This window comes from Ipomoea nil, unplaced genomic scaffold, assembly GCF_001879475.1.
Source record: "Ipomoea nil cultivar Tokyo-kokei standard unplaced genomic scaffold, Asagao_1.1 scaffold1043, whole genome shotgun sequence".
Classification (NCBI taxonomy): Eukaryota; Viridiplantae; Streptophyta; class Magnoliopsida; order Solanales; family Convolvulaceae; genus Ipomoea; species Ipomoea nil.
The window spans coordinates 9042549-9056540 of record NW_017617471.1 but is presented as its reverse complement, the minus strand read 5'-3'; the positions used below and the strand labels follow the sequence as shown (position 1 = coordinate 9056540).

The 13992-nt window shown below is 35.7% G+C and overlaps 1 protein-coding gene across 1 annotated transcript; it reads left to right on the top strand.

Moving 5' to 3' along the window:
• The first annotated feature begins 7844 nt into the window (after window positions 1-7844).
• Window positions 7845-8759, top strand: LOC109181231. Its single transcript, XM_019330984.1, has one exon. The coding sequence runs from the start codon at window positions 7845-7847 to the stop codon at window positions 8757-8759; it is 915 nt and encodes a 304-aa protein (XP_019186529.1).
• Window positions 8760-13992: the final 5233 nt, after the last annotated feature.

The following is a 13992-nucleotide window of genomic DNA, read 5'->3' as shown; positions in this document are numbered from 1 at the left end:
ATATCCAATTCACATAGTTAATATCCAATTCGTTAATTGCAGCCTCATAATCTGAACCTCAAAATTAGTTAATATCCAATTCGTTAATTGCAGACATAGTTAATATCCAATTCACCTCATAATCTGAACCTCAAATTTGCAGCCTCTACTACGCATACATACTCCCCATTTGTTAATATCCAATTCACATAGTTAATACTAAATCATACGCATGATGCACATTCAAGAATTGATTACACACTGTGTCCTTAAACTATCATAACCAATTTGGCTTGTTTACCTGAGAGGGAAGTCGACATATTCTCCACATTCGCATCCATGAGTTATCGCCGTGTTGTTATGTCTAAATGCCCTTTTTGGATGGTGTTTGCCGTAGATTTGATTGTTGTTGGTGGGAGGCGACATCTATTATTTTGTTTAATCCTACCATAATTATTCTTCTTTAATTTTGATCTTATGGCCCCTATTTGTCCTCACGTTTGTATTTTAAGGGTGTTTGCATGTGAATGCAACCCTACATAGCGGTTGATTAATGTGCGTGAGTCGAACTCATAATCTTCCAAATGGAAGTCCAACCTGGGTACCATTAGACCACATAGTCCTGGTATATATATATATATATATATATATATATATATAAAATTTATTGAACCGTTGAAAAAAAAGTAAAAAAAGCTTGGATCTGGAGTTGGAGATGGCGAGGGACGGTGGTGAAGGAGGAAGAAACGTCGGTGAGGGTCCGGAGGAGATGGTGGCAGTGGAAGAGAGGTGGGAAGAGGTGCCGGCAGTGGAGGAGAGGCCGAAGGACAGGGGATTGAGATACGGTCGGAGTAGGGGAAGAAACGAGAAGAGGTCGGCGCTGCCTCCGCAAAACAAGTGGAGGCGGCGGCGATCAATGGAGGATAAAGGAAAACCCTTGCAGAGAGAATATTAGGTTAGCGTCAAAGTCGCCCTTGGCATACAGAGGATATAAAACTTGTCTAGAATGTGTGTGTGTGTGTCTATATATACATATATACATATATATAAATATATATATATATATATATATATATATATATATATATATATATAATAGTAAAATAAGTAGTACTACTATATAGTAAATTATAAAATTTTCAATAATTTTGGATAATTTTTTACTATTTTTGTATCGAAACTACTAATTTTATTTTTAAAAATTAACAATTTAGTTATTATATTGAAATTTTTTTATTATGTTATATTTTAGTATAACTAATGAATTTTATTATATATGAGTAATTTAAATATTATTTTTAAAAAAATAATAATAAGTTGATAAGTGGTGGGTACCCGCAACCGGTAGGGTGGGGTGGGTTTTAAAAAATTCCACCCGGTGTAGGTTGGGGATGGAGGTGGGTGGAGAAAATGTAAGGTAAATCGAGTGATAGATGTAGCTCTCCCCGACCCATTATTATCCCTACTCATGACCTGACAAGAAAAAAAAAAAAAAAAAAATCTTGACTCATCTTGAACCCATAACCTAAATTTCAAGAGATTCAGTTTTAAAAATAAAATATATCTTAATTTATATCCTCTTAATTCTCTTAAGATACACTGGCACTAACAAAAAATAGTCAAAGTTTGGAAATGAAAGGTGAGGCATGTATGATCGAGTAGTCATGAAGAATTTTTGAAGTCAAATTAAATTAGAGTATAATCATAATGTATACGCGCTACTTTCAAAAAAAATAATGTATACGCGCTGTTACATACAACTGTCGTCGTTATCGTTAAGCAATGAAAGTTAATTGCATACGGCGGCGTTGTTGATGGAAGTTTTAAACGTTAATTAGCTATTCATTCTTCCAAAAGGCTGAACCCTAACTCTAACGCAAATTATGCCATGGAATCGTGTTCACCGAGAATGGTGAACACAAGGCAAAACGACGTCATTTTTAGGCAAAATAAAAAAAATAAAAAAAATCGCGGATGTGGAGTTAACGGCGCGCGTTTGATCAAATTATGAATTTTCTGTTATGAGATTATGAATTTTATGAAAATTCATAATCTCATAACAGAAAATTCATAATCGCATAACAGAAAATTCATAATCTCACAACTGAAAATTCATAATCTCACAACTGAAAATTCATAATCTCATTACAGAAAATTCATAATCTTATAACAGAAAATTCATAATCTCATGGTTCCAAAGTGAATGTGTAGGCATGGTTCCAAAGTGAATGTGCAGGCATGGATTCATAATTTATGAATGTCCGTGCTTTCGGACGGGAATATGTAGGCATGGTTCCAAAGTGAATGTACAGACATGAATTCATAATTTATGAATGTCCGAAATTATGAATGTAATGAAAATTCATAATCTCATAACAGAAAATTCATAATCGCATAACAGAAAATTCATAATCTCATAACTGAAAATTCATAATCTCATAACAGAAAATTCATAATCTCATGGTTCCAAAGTGAATGTGTAGGCATGGTTCCAAAGTGAATGTGCAGGCATGGATTCATAATTTATGAATGTCCGTGATTTCGGACGGGAATGTGTAGGCATGGTTCCAAAGTGAATGTGCAGGCATGAATTCATAATTTATGAATGTCCGAAATCTTTGTTCACCTCAAATTAAAGTGAAACCGCAAAATGTGAAAATAAAGAAGAAAAGTCACGCAATTAATTAAGAAAAAAAAAAAAAAAAAAAGAAGATAACGGTGTACTAACACCGTTGGAACCGTGTTCACCATGAATGGTGAACACGGTTCCATGGCATAACGTCTCCAACCCTAAGGACCCCCCACACCCCGACCCGACAAAGCATTTGGAAGGATGTAAATCATGTTAATTAGTTATTCATCACCTAGAATCGAATTGATCTTGGGATTACAGGTTGTACAGATGCTGATATTGTTTAGCCCAACCCATAAATTAAAAGCATAGACTGACAAACTAAACATTATTGTGAGGTGATAAATAATTATTTATAATTATTGTTATACTATAAAATTAGTGCATTATATTTTTGCTTATCAATATACTATATTCAATAAAGCATTCATGTTAATTTCGGTAGGTACGTTCATAAATGCTTTTTTTTAAAGCAATATAATGTCATGGCACCGTACTTTGAACTTAAAAAAAAATTATATGGATAATAATTCAATTTAAAAACATTAGAAAACAAGCCCTTTTTTTTGTTACATATTTTATTTATTATTTCTAAAGAAATAAGCAAAAACATATACTTTCAAAAAATAAACAAAAACATATGTGTACCAATTATTTTTTATAATAAGTTAAACAACACATAGACACATATAATTTGAATGATGTGTTTCATGTCATTAACATAAAGACTAAACTATAGCTGAATATGATGGAGTTATAAGACAGCTCAATTGATCTAATAACTTAACTAAAGTCCAACTAACTTAACCAATTGCTAAGGGACAATAAAAGAGGCTTGTGCAACTTGAGGCCCTTAGCCCCCCTTAGTACTAGAGGTTGGTGTCGAATAGACGGACTGATTTATGTGACTTGAGAGTTGCCTAAAAGTTTAACTACTGTTCTCTTCCAATCAAGGATAGTCACGTGGACCCTCTTGGTACCCGTCATTATGGACAAATTATACCATACACCATGGTTTACCTTGCATTGTAAACTCTGATCCAAAAATAACCTTCAGATTCTATATCTATAGTTGACATATTCTGTACCTGCAGTTGATAGTTTCTGTATTTGTAGCTATCATATTATGTGTCACAATTATAAAATCAGATTCTGTATCTGATCTATAGTTGATATATTTGTACTTGTAGTTGATAGTTTTTGTACATGTAGTTATCATATTATGTGTCAACAATTATTAAGTTATTTGTTTACATGTATAGAAACGGTTAATTTAGGTACAAAAAATATGTTAACTGAAGGTACATAATTTTTGTATCAAGATTCACAATGCAATATGAACCCTGGTCCATTGTATAACAATTGGTCATTATGGCCCTTAATCAACTTATATTGTAATACTAGTTTTTTACGCGCATTGCGCGATTGGGATAATGTCCAATTCTAAGTTTACAAATCCAAGATAAAAAAGTACTTTAAAGTATATCAAGGCAAGATTATATTGGAATTGTTCATGCACAGATAATTTTTAATGTTAAATTTGCGTATTTAAATAGCCAATTCTAAGTTTACAAATGCAAGATAATATAGTCAAGATTGATTATAATTGTCAATAAAATAATTGTATAGGTATGGTTGAAACCAAATACAGGACATAAGGGAGAGCAAATAAAAATTAGGGCATAAAAATATTAAATATATATTGATATTGAAGAGCTAACAGCTGATTGCTAAACAAAGACATTGCGAGATAGTTTTCCACTTCAATTTGTTGTGTGATTTGAATACTCTTTTTGTCAATAAATCTCCCAAGTAGTTAATATGATTGACTTAATTAGATTTTTTTTATTTTTTATTTGTTTAAAACTATTATTATTATTAAATATATGTATACCCTTAGGTCATTTTACTTTTTTTGAATGCTACTTACTCTATTACATTATAGTATCTATTCAAACATACATTCTCAACCTAATGAAGCACACAGATTCAACAACACATCTACTAAGGCTCGATCTCATGACCTTATACATAGGAGAGGCCACTACATGTCATTTGAGCACAATGTGTTTGGTCCCTTAGGTCATTTTACATGTTAATTTAAACAGCTAATTTTTTCAAATATCTTTTTACCAACTGTTGATATAATTCGCTGGTCAAATCCGCTAACGCTAATCGCTAACTGTTGATTGTCAAACAAGGACATTGCGATGTAGTTTCTCACTTCAATTTGTTGTATGATTTGAATACTCTCTTTGTCCACAAATCTCTAAGTAGTTAATATGATTGACTTTATTAATTTAAATTTTTTCATGGTATTAATAAAATACTTGGTAAATAAATATATAGCATTATTTTGTATTATAAATTTGATATTTAATTAAAAAAATAGTGCACAAAAAAGATAATAGACAATGTACTGAATATAATCCATTGATGAATTTGAATGTAAAGAATTTTTACATTGGAGAAATATAAAGACAATATAACTAATAAAATTATTTCTCTTAATTAATTTATTGATAATGAATAATTTTTTTTAAATAAAGACATTGTAGGGACAATGTAGCGAATATAATCAATTGATGAATTTGAATGTAAAGAATTTCTATATTGTAGAAAAATTAATACAATATAACTAATGAAATTATTTCTCTTATTTAATTTATTGATAATGAATATTTTTTTTTTAATAAAGACATTGTAGACACATAATTCTAAATTAAAGAAATGCATATGTATTATTTTTTGTTGTAACTACTAAATTATTATTTAATTTAATAAGAGTAAAATAGAGTACTAATTATGCCAACTTTGATTGAGATGGGTTCGAACCAAACACCTTTCTTAATGAAATCAATGTGTAAGTTAACGGTGAACTAACAGAAATTAACAGAAAAGATAATATTTAACGGAAAAGTTAACGGATAATCATATTGATTAAGGATAAATTAGGAACTCTTAAAGAAAAATTAAAATCTGATTAATCCGAGCCATTCATTTAATTAAAAAAAATTAACCGCCATTTTTCTAATCATTATAGACCTAACTCTCTTGGGTTCTTATTAGTATAGTAGATAAATGACCTAGTTGGTCCACGTCCAAAGGATCATCTTCCAGTCACTAGTTTACCTGTATTCATCAAGCATGTACTCATCAGCCGCTCAGCTTGAACAACTCTAATCTTTATCATAGCAATCAACTCGCCCCTTCACTTAGAAATACACACTACAAGAAAAATGTACAAAAACAGTAGTTTTTGGCAATAACACTGGTTTCAACAACACTTGAAAGACAACGATTTTTAACCGTTATCTTTGCGCCGGACTTATAATAACACTGGTTTCAACAACATAAATTTTACCTCAAAAACAATGATTTTTTAACTACTGTCTATATACATTTTTCTTTGTAATGATACCTACATCTTTTCATCACTTACTTTTATAGCATATCTTTAATCCTGATGTAATCTACGCTATCTGAAATATACATTTATATTCTATATAAATATATATACATCTCTTTTCCTACTCATTACTCAATAATGGAAATTTAGGTCATATTCATTTTAGAGAAGGAATACTATAGTTTTATAAAGAAAATAATAAATAAATGGTGTAAGGAGGATAACATTGATGAATGAGTGTATTTTTGTTTCCCCAAGTTGGGGTAGCATACTAGCATATATGCAGGCGGCAGCAAGGAGAGATAAAAAGAGGAAGACGGCTAGCAGCTAACTATAACAAGGAAGGTGCTAACATTTTTTTTTATACTTATTTTTTAATATTTCTGACTCTGTATCTGTTCATAACTACTTTCTTAACCTATTAAAGCATAAAGAGTCAATATTATTATACTGGAGTTTAAACTCATGATCTCTAATTTGAGAGAGACACTTCATGTCACTAGACTACTCATCGAATTGACATTTTTTTTTTAACTTAGGTGATCCCAGCTTGACCGAACTACCTTATAAGACTTTGTCTTTAGAACCATTGCGAAAGTAAATCGTAAGTTGCTCTGTTAATCTATGGATCAAAACTTAGTCTTTATGTGCGTACAAACATTGTTGATGAGGCCAGGTTGTCGCATACACGTGATGTCCCCTTTCCACCCCAACATCTACACTTCAACGTCTGCCTATTACCACACCTCCCACATGCGGCCTCTCTATTTTTCTCCATATACAACGGGATTTTGCTTGGCCTGCCAGCTGGGATTTATTCTCCCCCACGTACCATATATCTCTCGTGCACTTCCTTTCAAATTTGAAGGAAATAAGGATGGAACCCGGGAAAAGATGGGAGTTGGTACATTACAAGAAAAATTATTAAAATTTGTAAATATCTAAACAATAGTTATCTTATTGGCTCCACATTTTGTGAAGGGATCTTTTAGTTTTAAGTTTAAATATGATTTGATGGTTAATAATTTTACCTGCACCCTACCATGGGGTAGATTCATAAAATAGAAAAATAATGAGGGAGATATAAGATATATATAACGAAATCTTCAAAATGATAAGTAAGAATAAACTCGTCAGTACAAGTTAACAAAAATGACAAGAAAAGAAGATTTCGTGGCCGGATCTTTGACTATGAGACCCCTTTATCATACTAATTTGGCCACTATTTTGTCCCATAAGATATGACTCCTCGTCAAACCACTCGTCAATGTTGTCCAAGAGCTCATACGTTCTCACTCTGACTCAGGGTGGAGAGATCACCCTCAAGCTAATATAAGAATGCCCTAACATCTTATCTCATTCTTCTCAAACTTCACCTCTGCCCTAAACATCTCATGAATCCACGTATCGACTAGGAGTCCTGCTAAAGAGTAAGGTTATATCCTCCTAAATTTACCTCTTAATAACTTTGTGTGACAACCTAAAAGGATAGCTCAAGTGATAAAGAAGCTTCTTTGTAAGGACAATTTTAAAGATAACCCAGATTTAATTTCTACAAGTGACAATTTTTCTTGGACCAACTCCCATGTCTCTCAGACCTGGAACACTTCCAGGTTTACACCTGGTTTCAAACTAGACTCACATTAGTCACATACAGTATCAATCATAAATTATTAAGGTTTGTTTGGTAGATACTAATTAATAACGCGCTAACATCTGACCATATAATGGACCATTTTCTCTACGCGTTGCATGTTCTCTCACCCACCCTTTATATAACTCCATTAACGTCTCTCCGTGAAGCTATACCCACCGGATTAACCAATGACTCCTAAAATGGTCGCCGGATTCCGGAGATCTCTTTCCTTCCCAAACCACCCCAATTCATCTTCAAAGCCCAAGAAAACCTTCCATGTCAGATCCACCAGTCTTCCCTGCAGATCCCACCCTTTGATTTCCCAGCTCAGGGACGACCTCAACGCGCTCATGGCCGCCTTCTCCTCCTCGCCGGAAAACCGGACCTCCGCATGGCTCTGCGACAGCTTGGCTCGCCTGAAAACCATCCACGAGTCCCTGGACGATCTCCTCCAGCTCCCCCAGACGCGAGAATCCCTCCACGGCCACGCCGGCCTCGTCGAGAATCTTCTAGAAGACTTCCTCCGCTTCGTCGACGTCTACGGAATCTTCCAGACCATGATCCTCCGCTTGAAGGAGGAGCACCAAGCAGCCCAGGTGGCCGTGCGGCGGAAAGACGCCGCCGCCAAACTCGCTTCTTACTCCAAGGCCATCAAGAATCTGGGCAAGGAAATGGAGAAGAAGCTGATACCGAGCTTGCAGTCCACCGCCGGAAAATACCTCGTACTCCCCAAACAAGTGGTGGCGGTGCCGGACGGCGACGCCGAGGTGGTCGGGGTCATGAAGGACGCCGTGAAGGTCACCGTGCTGGTCTCCACGGCTCTGTTCAACGGCCTTTCGGTATCGTTCACGAAATCGTCGTCCCGGCGGTGGATGGTGGGGCCGGCGAAGAAAGCGAACATGGAGGAGGGGATTGAAGAGTTTAAAGAAATGGCGGCGCTTTGGGGAGTGAGAAGAAAAGGAGAGGAAGAAGATGTGAAAATGGTGGCCAAGAAAATGCATGAAATGGAGGATTGCATTGGTGGGATTGAAAGTGGCGGTGAGAAAGTGTTTAGAAGTTTGATGAATGCTAAGGTTTCTTTGCTCAATGTATTCACACAATGACATCTGATATTGAATTGAGGAAGGAGAAGAAGAAGAAGAAGATATATGATTCAATTACATTATTATACGTAAATTTTCAAATTTGTTTGTCTTGATTTGATATTGTTACTTACCATTCAAACTTTAATTTGCTTTGTCAACTCATCATCAATAGACACGTCAATGAAGTCACGAAGAAAAAAACTGAGAAAAATTAAGAGCTTTCCTTTATGAATTCTGTACGTAGAGCTAGTGACATCTTGTATTCTTGAATTTTTCTTATGTACAAAAGAAAATGTTGAAAATTAATCTCAAGATCTCTATATCCGAATTGAGTTACACTTTTTTTTTTGTTCTTGTGTGTGTGTAATGATACCTTGGTTGATTCCTTGTTAGTTATTTGTCAGTTGCTCGTATAGCTAATTAGAATTGCAGTAAAGCACTCCAACAAACTCGTCATACCAACTTAACCGCCATTAACAAACAGGCTGAGCTGGTAACAGTTGTAGCATGAACTTTATAGCTAGCTTGGACTTTTAAGTATCCTTATCCCTGTAAATCTCTCTCATTTTTAAGAATGGGTTACAATTCATATACTATTTAGACTACATCCCGGTAAATTAAGGCCCTTTTGGTAAAACATTGGCCTATAGGTCAATTTTGACTTATTTGACCACTATTAATTGTTTGATTTAGTTAAAATATCAATGCTTGGTTAATTAGCTTTTTACAACTTCAAAATGCTAAAATTCACAAAGTTACTCCAAGCAACTTTTTTAATTAGTTTTTTGAGAAAAAAATAATATCAAACAGCCATCAGCTAAGAGCTAATTTACCAAACACTTTTCTACAACGGCTAATGGTATCAACTAGTTATACCCTCTAATTAGCACAATCAATTAACAACTAACAACTATCAGCTAACAGTCATTTACCAAATACAGCCTAAATCTATTTTTAAAAGTAGGGCCCAATATCACATCACAATACAATAAAATAACAAAATAAAAAATAAACTACAAAATTATGTACTTAGCTAGCAAACTTACTATGGCCCTGTTTGGTAAAAAGTTTGCCTATAGGCCAATTTTGACTTATTTGACCACTATTAATTGTTTGATTTAGTTAAAATATTAATATAAATGTTTGATTAATTAGCTTTTTGCAACTCCAAAATGCTAAAATTTAAAAAGCTACTCCAAGCAACTTTTTCAATTAGCTTTTTGAGAAAAAAAAATTATACCAAACAGCTATCAGCTAACAGCTAATTTACCAAACACTTTTCTACAATCAGCTAATGTTATCAACTATTTATATCCTCTCATTAACACAATCAGCTAACAGCTATCAGCTAACAACCATTTTACCAAACATGGCCTATACACCTACGCAATAGCTATTGTGGATTTGTTATCACAAAGCTAAGAAGCGTTGCAGGCCAGGTTTGGATGGAGCCAATCCAAAGTCACTTAGCATGAACCATATCCACAGGATTTCACACACAACCACCACCAAAGCCCTGTGTTACGTTCAGCTTCAAATGAGGACTTAGAGGCAGTAGGCCACTACTAAGACTTCCAAGAGATTAAAGAATTGTCAAAGAATATAATATACCATAATTGTTGGTGATAAATAAGTCGATACACAAAATTTAATTTAGAAAATTAATTCCAATACAAAATTTAATTTAGAAAATTAATTTCAACAAAAACTTTAGTACGAAACCAAAATAATAAGGAATTTGAAACCAAGAAATATTTATATATATAAAATAAAAATAAAAATATATATAAAGACGAAAGAAGGTTTTCAAATCTGTAGTTTAAACCCAACAAAAGAAGGAAATATCCAAGTTATGTGTAACACACATTACACTTTCTTAAAACTAATTCACTATTTCCTGAGAGCATTGTAGCGTCAGTCTCTCAGAATAAAATGGTTCACGACCTTAAGTTTGAGCACCTAAACAAAAGGTCCGACGAACTAGAACAACAGGCAAGCACTCCGTATAGATTACAGAAGTGTTTGGCAGAATTTTCTTTGTAAGAAAATAGTTGAGAGAGGAAGAGAGAAAACAGAGATTTTGAGAGTTCAAAATCCAACAGCTAAAACAATTCTACCCTACACCAAGTATTTATAGGAAAATGAGGAGTTAATAGCACTAATAATGCCATTAACATCTAAAATAAATTTATATATGTAAGTCTCCCCCCCCCCCCCCCCCCCCCCCCCCGTTACAACAACTTTAATATGGAGCTTAACACATCTGTTATGACCGTTAATTCTTTAAAAAATAAATTAAAATTGTGAAGGTCATCATGACCCTCCGGAGCAACTCTCAGGTCCCAGGGCGTCACGTTGGTGGTCATGGCGTGACCATCAGTGTGACACCTAGGACCTACGATGTGGCTAGCAAGTCACGTTGGTGGTCACGGCGTGACCATCCGCATGGCGCCTTAACATCTGAAAGCTGGCAAGCGTGTCGTGAACTCCATGGTGACACCCTCCCGAATGTACTTTGGACGCCGTCTTTGCTCCGTTGTTCCGTGCGATACTTTTGACCCTTCGTTTTGGACTATTTTGCCTTGATATCTTCTCGAATTGTCCTCTCTTCTAGCTCATGCATGCCTAGCAGGTCCAATCTTTCCTTTCTACAACCACAAACACATCAACAAAACCTCATTCCACCACAATTACCTAGCATTATTCAAACAAAAATTAAGCACAAATAAAGCACAATTATGGGTCATTTCATGGATTATCAAATCCCGAATAGTCAACACCACTAAGTAGTTAATGGTCCGAATGGTAAACAAAGTTTTACCTCTCACCTCTCGGAAAGTGGCTCTGAGTTGGAAAAAAATATACGAAAATTTGGCATAACTTAGCGATTTGATTTGCACCCCCTACGCACAAAAGAGATCAGAGCTTCAATAATATACAATTCAACATATATACCTCTAAAATGCTTTTGTATATATAGTGATGCAAATCCACTTCCCAAACCAATATGGGACGAACTTTTACAAAGTCTTTCCACCTTCATTTTCCAACTCAAATAGGTTACTTTGAAAATCAATTTTGAAAATCAATTTCTCATTCACCCATTATCCGTTTTGGGTGTACAATATATCAATCTCTTCATCTTACTACGAAGAACCCAAATCTACTTTGACCCAACCCAAATTGAAAGTGGACCCCACATATATTTTTACCACAAAATAGCCACTTTCTATGTCATTTTATGCTACAAATTTCAACAATCTCCCACATGAACGAAAATTAATTTTTCGAGACGTGAAAAAATGACACGAATGTGCTCAACTGTCGATCCCTGCATAGCATAGGTATATATGTGTTACCCTTTGAACCTTGCCTTGTGAAAAATATATTTACTCTGTTAGAGAAGTTGGGTTGTGGTTGAGAGAATCACTCTCTACCTTGGGGTTTGAATTTTGAAACTAATGGCTTTAGCCTTTCCTTAGCTTGTATATATAGGCTTTTTCATCTTCTGTACAGTGACACTGAAATAGAGAGAATACACTTTCGTATATTCCTTTAATCACATGGTATCAGAGATGTGAGGGGTGGGTTGCGACCGGAGGATGACGGCGACTCTTCGCCGTGAAATCGCGACGCCACCGGAGCTGCCATGCGCCGCCACGCGCCACCGCCACAGTTGATCGCCGATCCACGCGCCGGCGCGTGAGGAATTTTCCAGCGATTTTTTCCGACGCCAATTACACCGGCGTGGTCGCAGTGAGGAGCCCAGTCCGACTGTGCAGTGCGTGAGGTGTGTTGTTGAAGGGTGGTTGGAGTGTTCTTCAAGCTTGTGTCAGAGTACGGACGGTTGGCTTTCCCAGGTTCTTTTATTTTTCTTTATGGCGGACGCAAGAAATATTACGTGTAATATTATATCTACCCCAACCAAATTAGTTGATGTAGTGCTTGCATCAGATGGGTCTAATTTTGGAGAGTGGAGATTTTTGGTTGAAATTAATTTTGGGGGTATGGGTAAAGATAAACACTTGACTGGGACATGTCCAACAGAGCAAACTGAGGCTCAAGAGTGGAACCGGGATGATAAAGCTTTATTATCCCGCATAATAAATTGTATTGATAGGAAAATCGTTCTGTCTATGCAACACTGTAAAACTATCAAGGAGGTTTGGGAATTGGTGAATAAATGGTTTAGTGGGACAAACAACCTGAGAAAATTGTATCAATTGTCTCAAGATGTTCATCGTCCCTCCCAAAATGGACGAGACATCCGAGATTATTTTTATGATTTTAAAAGTGTGAGTGAGGCGTTGTGTACTGCTATGCCAGTCACGGATTTGGAGACGGTAAAACTGCAACGTGATCAGTTGCATGTGTTTAGTTGGATTTCAGGGTTAGATAAAGAATATGATGTTGTGAAGTCTCAATTGTTAGGGCATAAAGAGTTAGAATCAATAGACCAAGTTTTCACTATGGTCCAGAATGCCTCGAGTACAGGTAGTGGAGTCTCGGAGAAGAGTGTTTTAGTAGCGCAAGGGGATAATGGAGGTGTAGGTTCTGGTAATCGCGGGGATCGATTCCCAGGACGTGGTGGCTTTGGTAGAGGACGAGGTCGAGGGGATCCAAGGGTTTGTTATAATTGTGAAGAGCCCGGTCATCTACGCAACCAATGTCCAAAACCTCTCCGACCACAAAGCTTTGCCAATTATGTCTCTAAACCAGAGGGTAATGTGGTTGTAATGACAGATGAAGAGTTGGCTATGTTTAAACAGTTGAAAGTGTCCGCCTCACAGCCTCTAAACAGTCAGGAAACATTACCGTCCTCCTCAGCCACGTTCGTCCAAACAGGTAATCCTACTGCTTGTGTCTCGTCCTCATCCCGACAGTGGGTTATTGATTCTGGAGCCAGTGATCATATGTTAGGTAATCTAAACGTCTTTTCTGAATATTCTTCCTTTCCGCCTGGTACTACAGTTACCCTAGCGGATGGTTCATCCGCTTCAGTTTCGGGTAGAGGTAGTACCAGTGTAACCACGTCGTTACCTCTCTCTCGTGTGTTATATCTTCCGAAATTTCCGTTCAATTTACTGTCGATAAGTCAAATCACTCGAAGTTTAAACTGTTATGTTGTGTCCTTTCCTGGTTATTGCTTGTTTCAGGATCTTTTGACGAAGGCGATTATTGGTAGAGGAAAGGAAGCTGGTGGGCTATATGTGCTGGAACAGTTCCTTCCTAGTCCTGAAAGGGCTCCTAT

Excerpts from the sequence above, each read along its gene's own strand:
- LOC109181231 (XM_019330984.1), top strand. The coding sequence starts at position 7,845 with ATGACTCCTAAAATGGTCGCCGGATTCCGGAGATCTCTTTCCTTCCCA.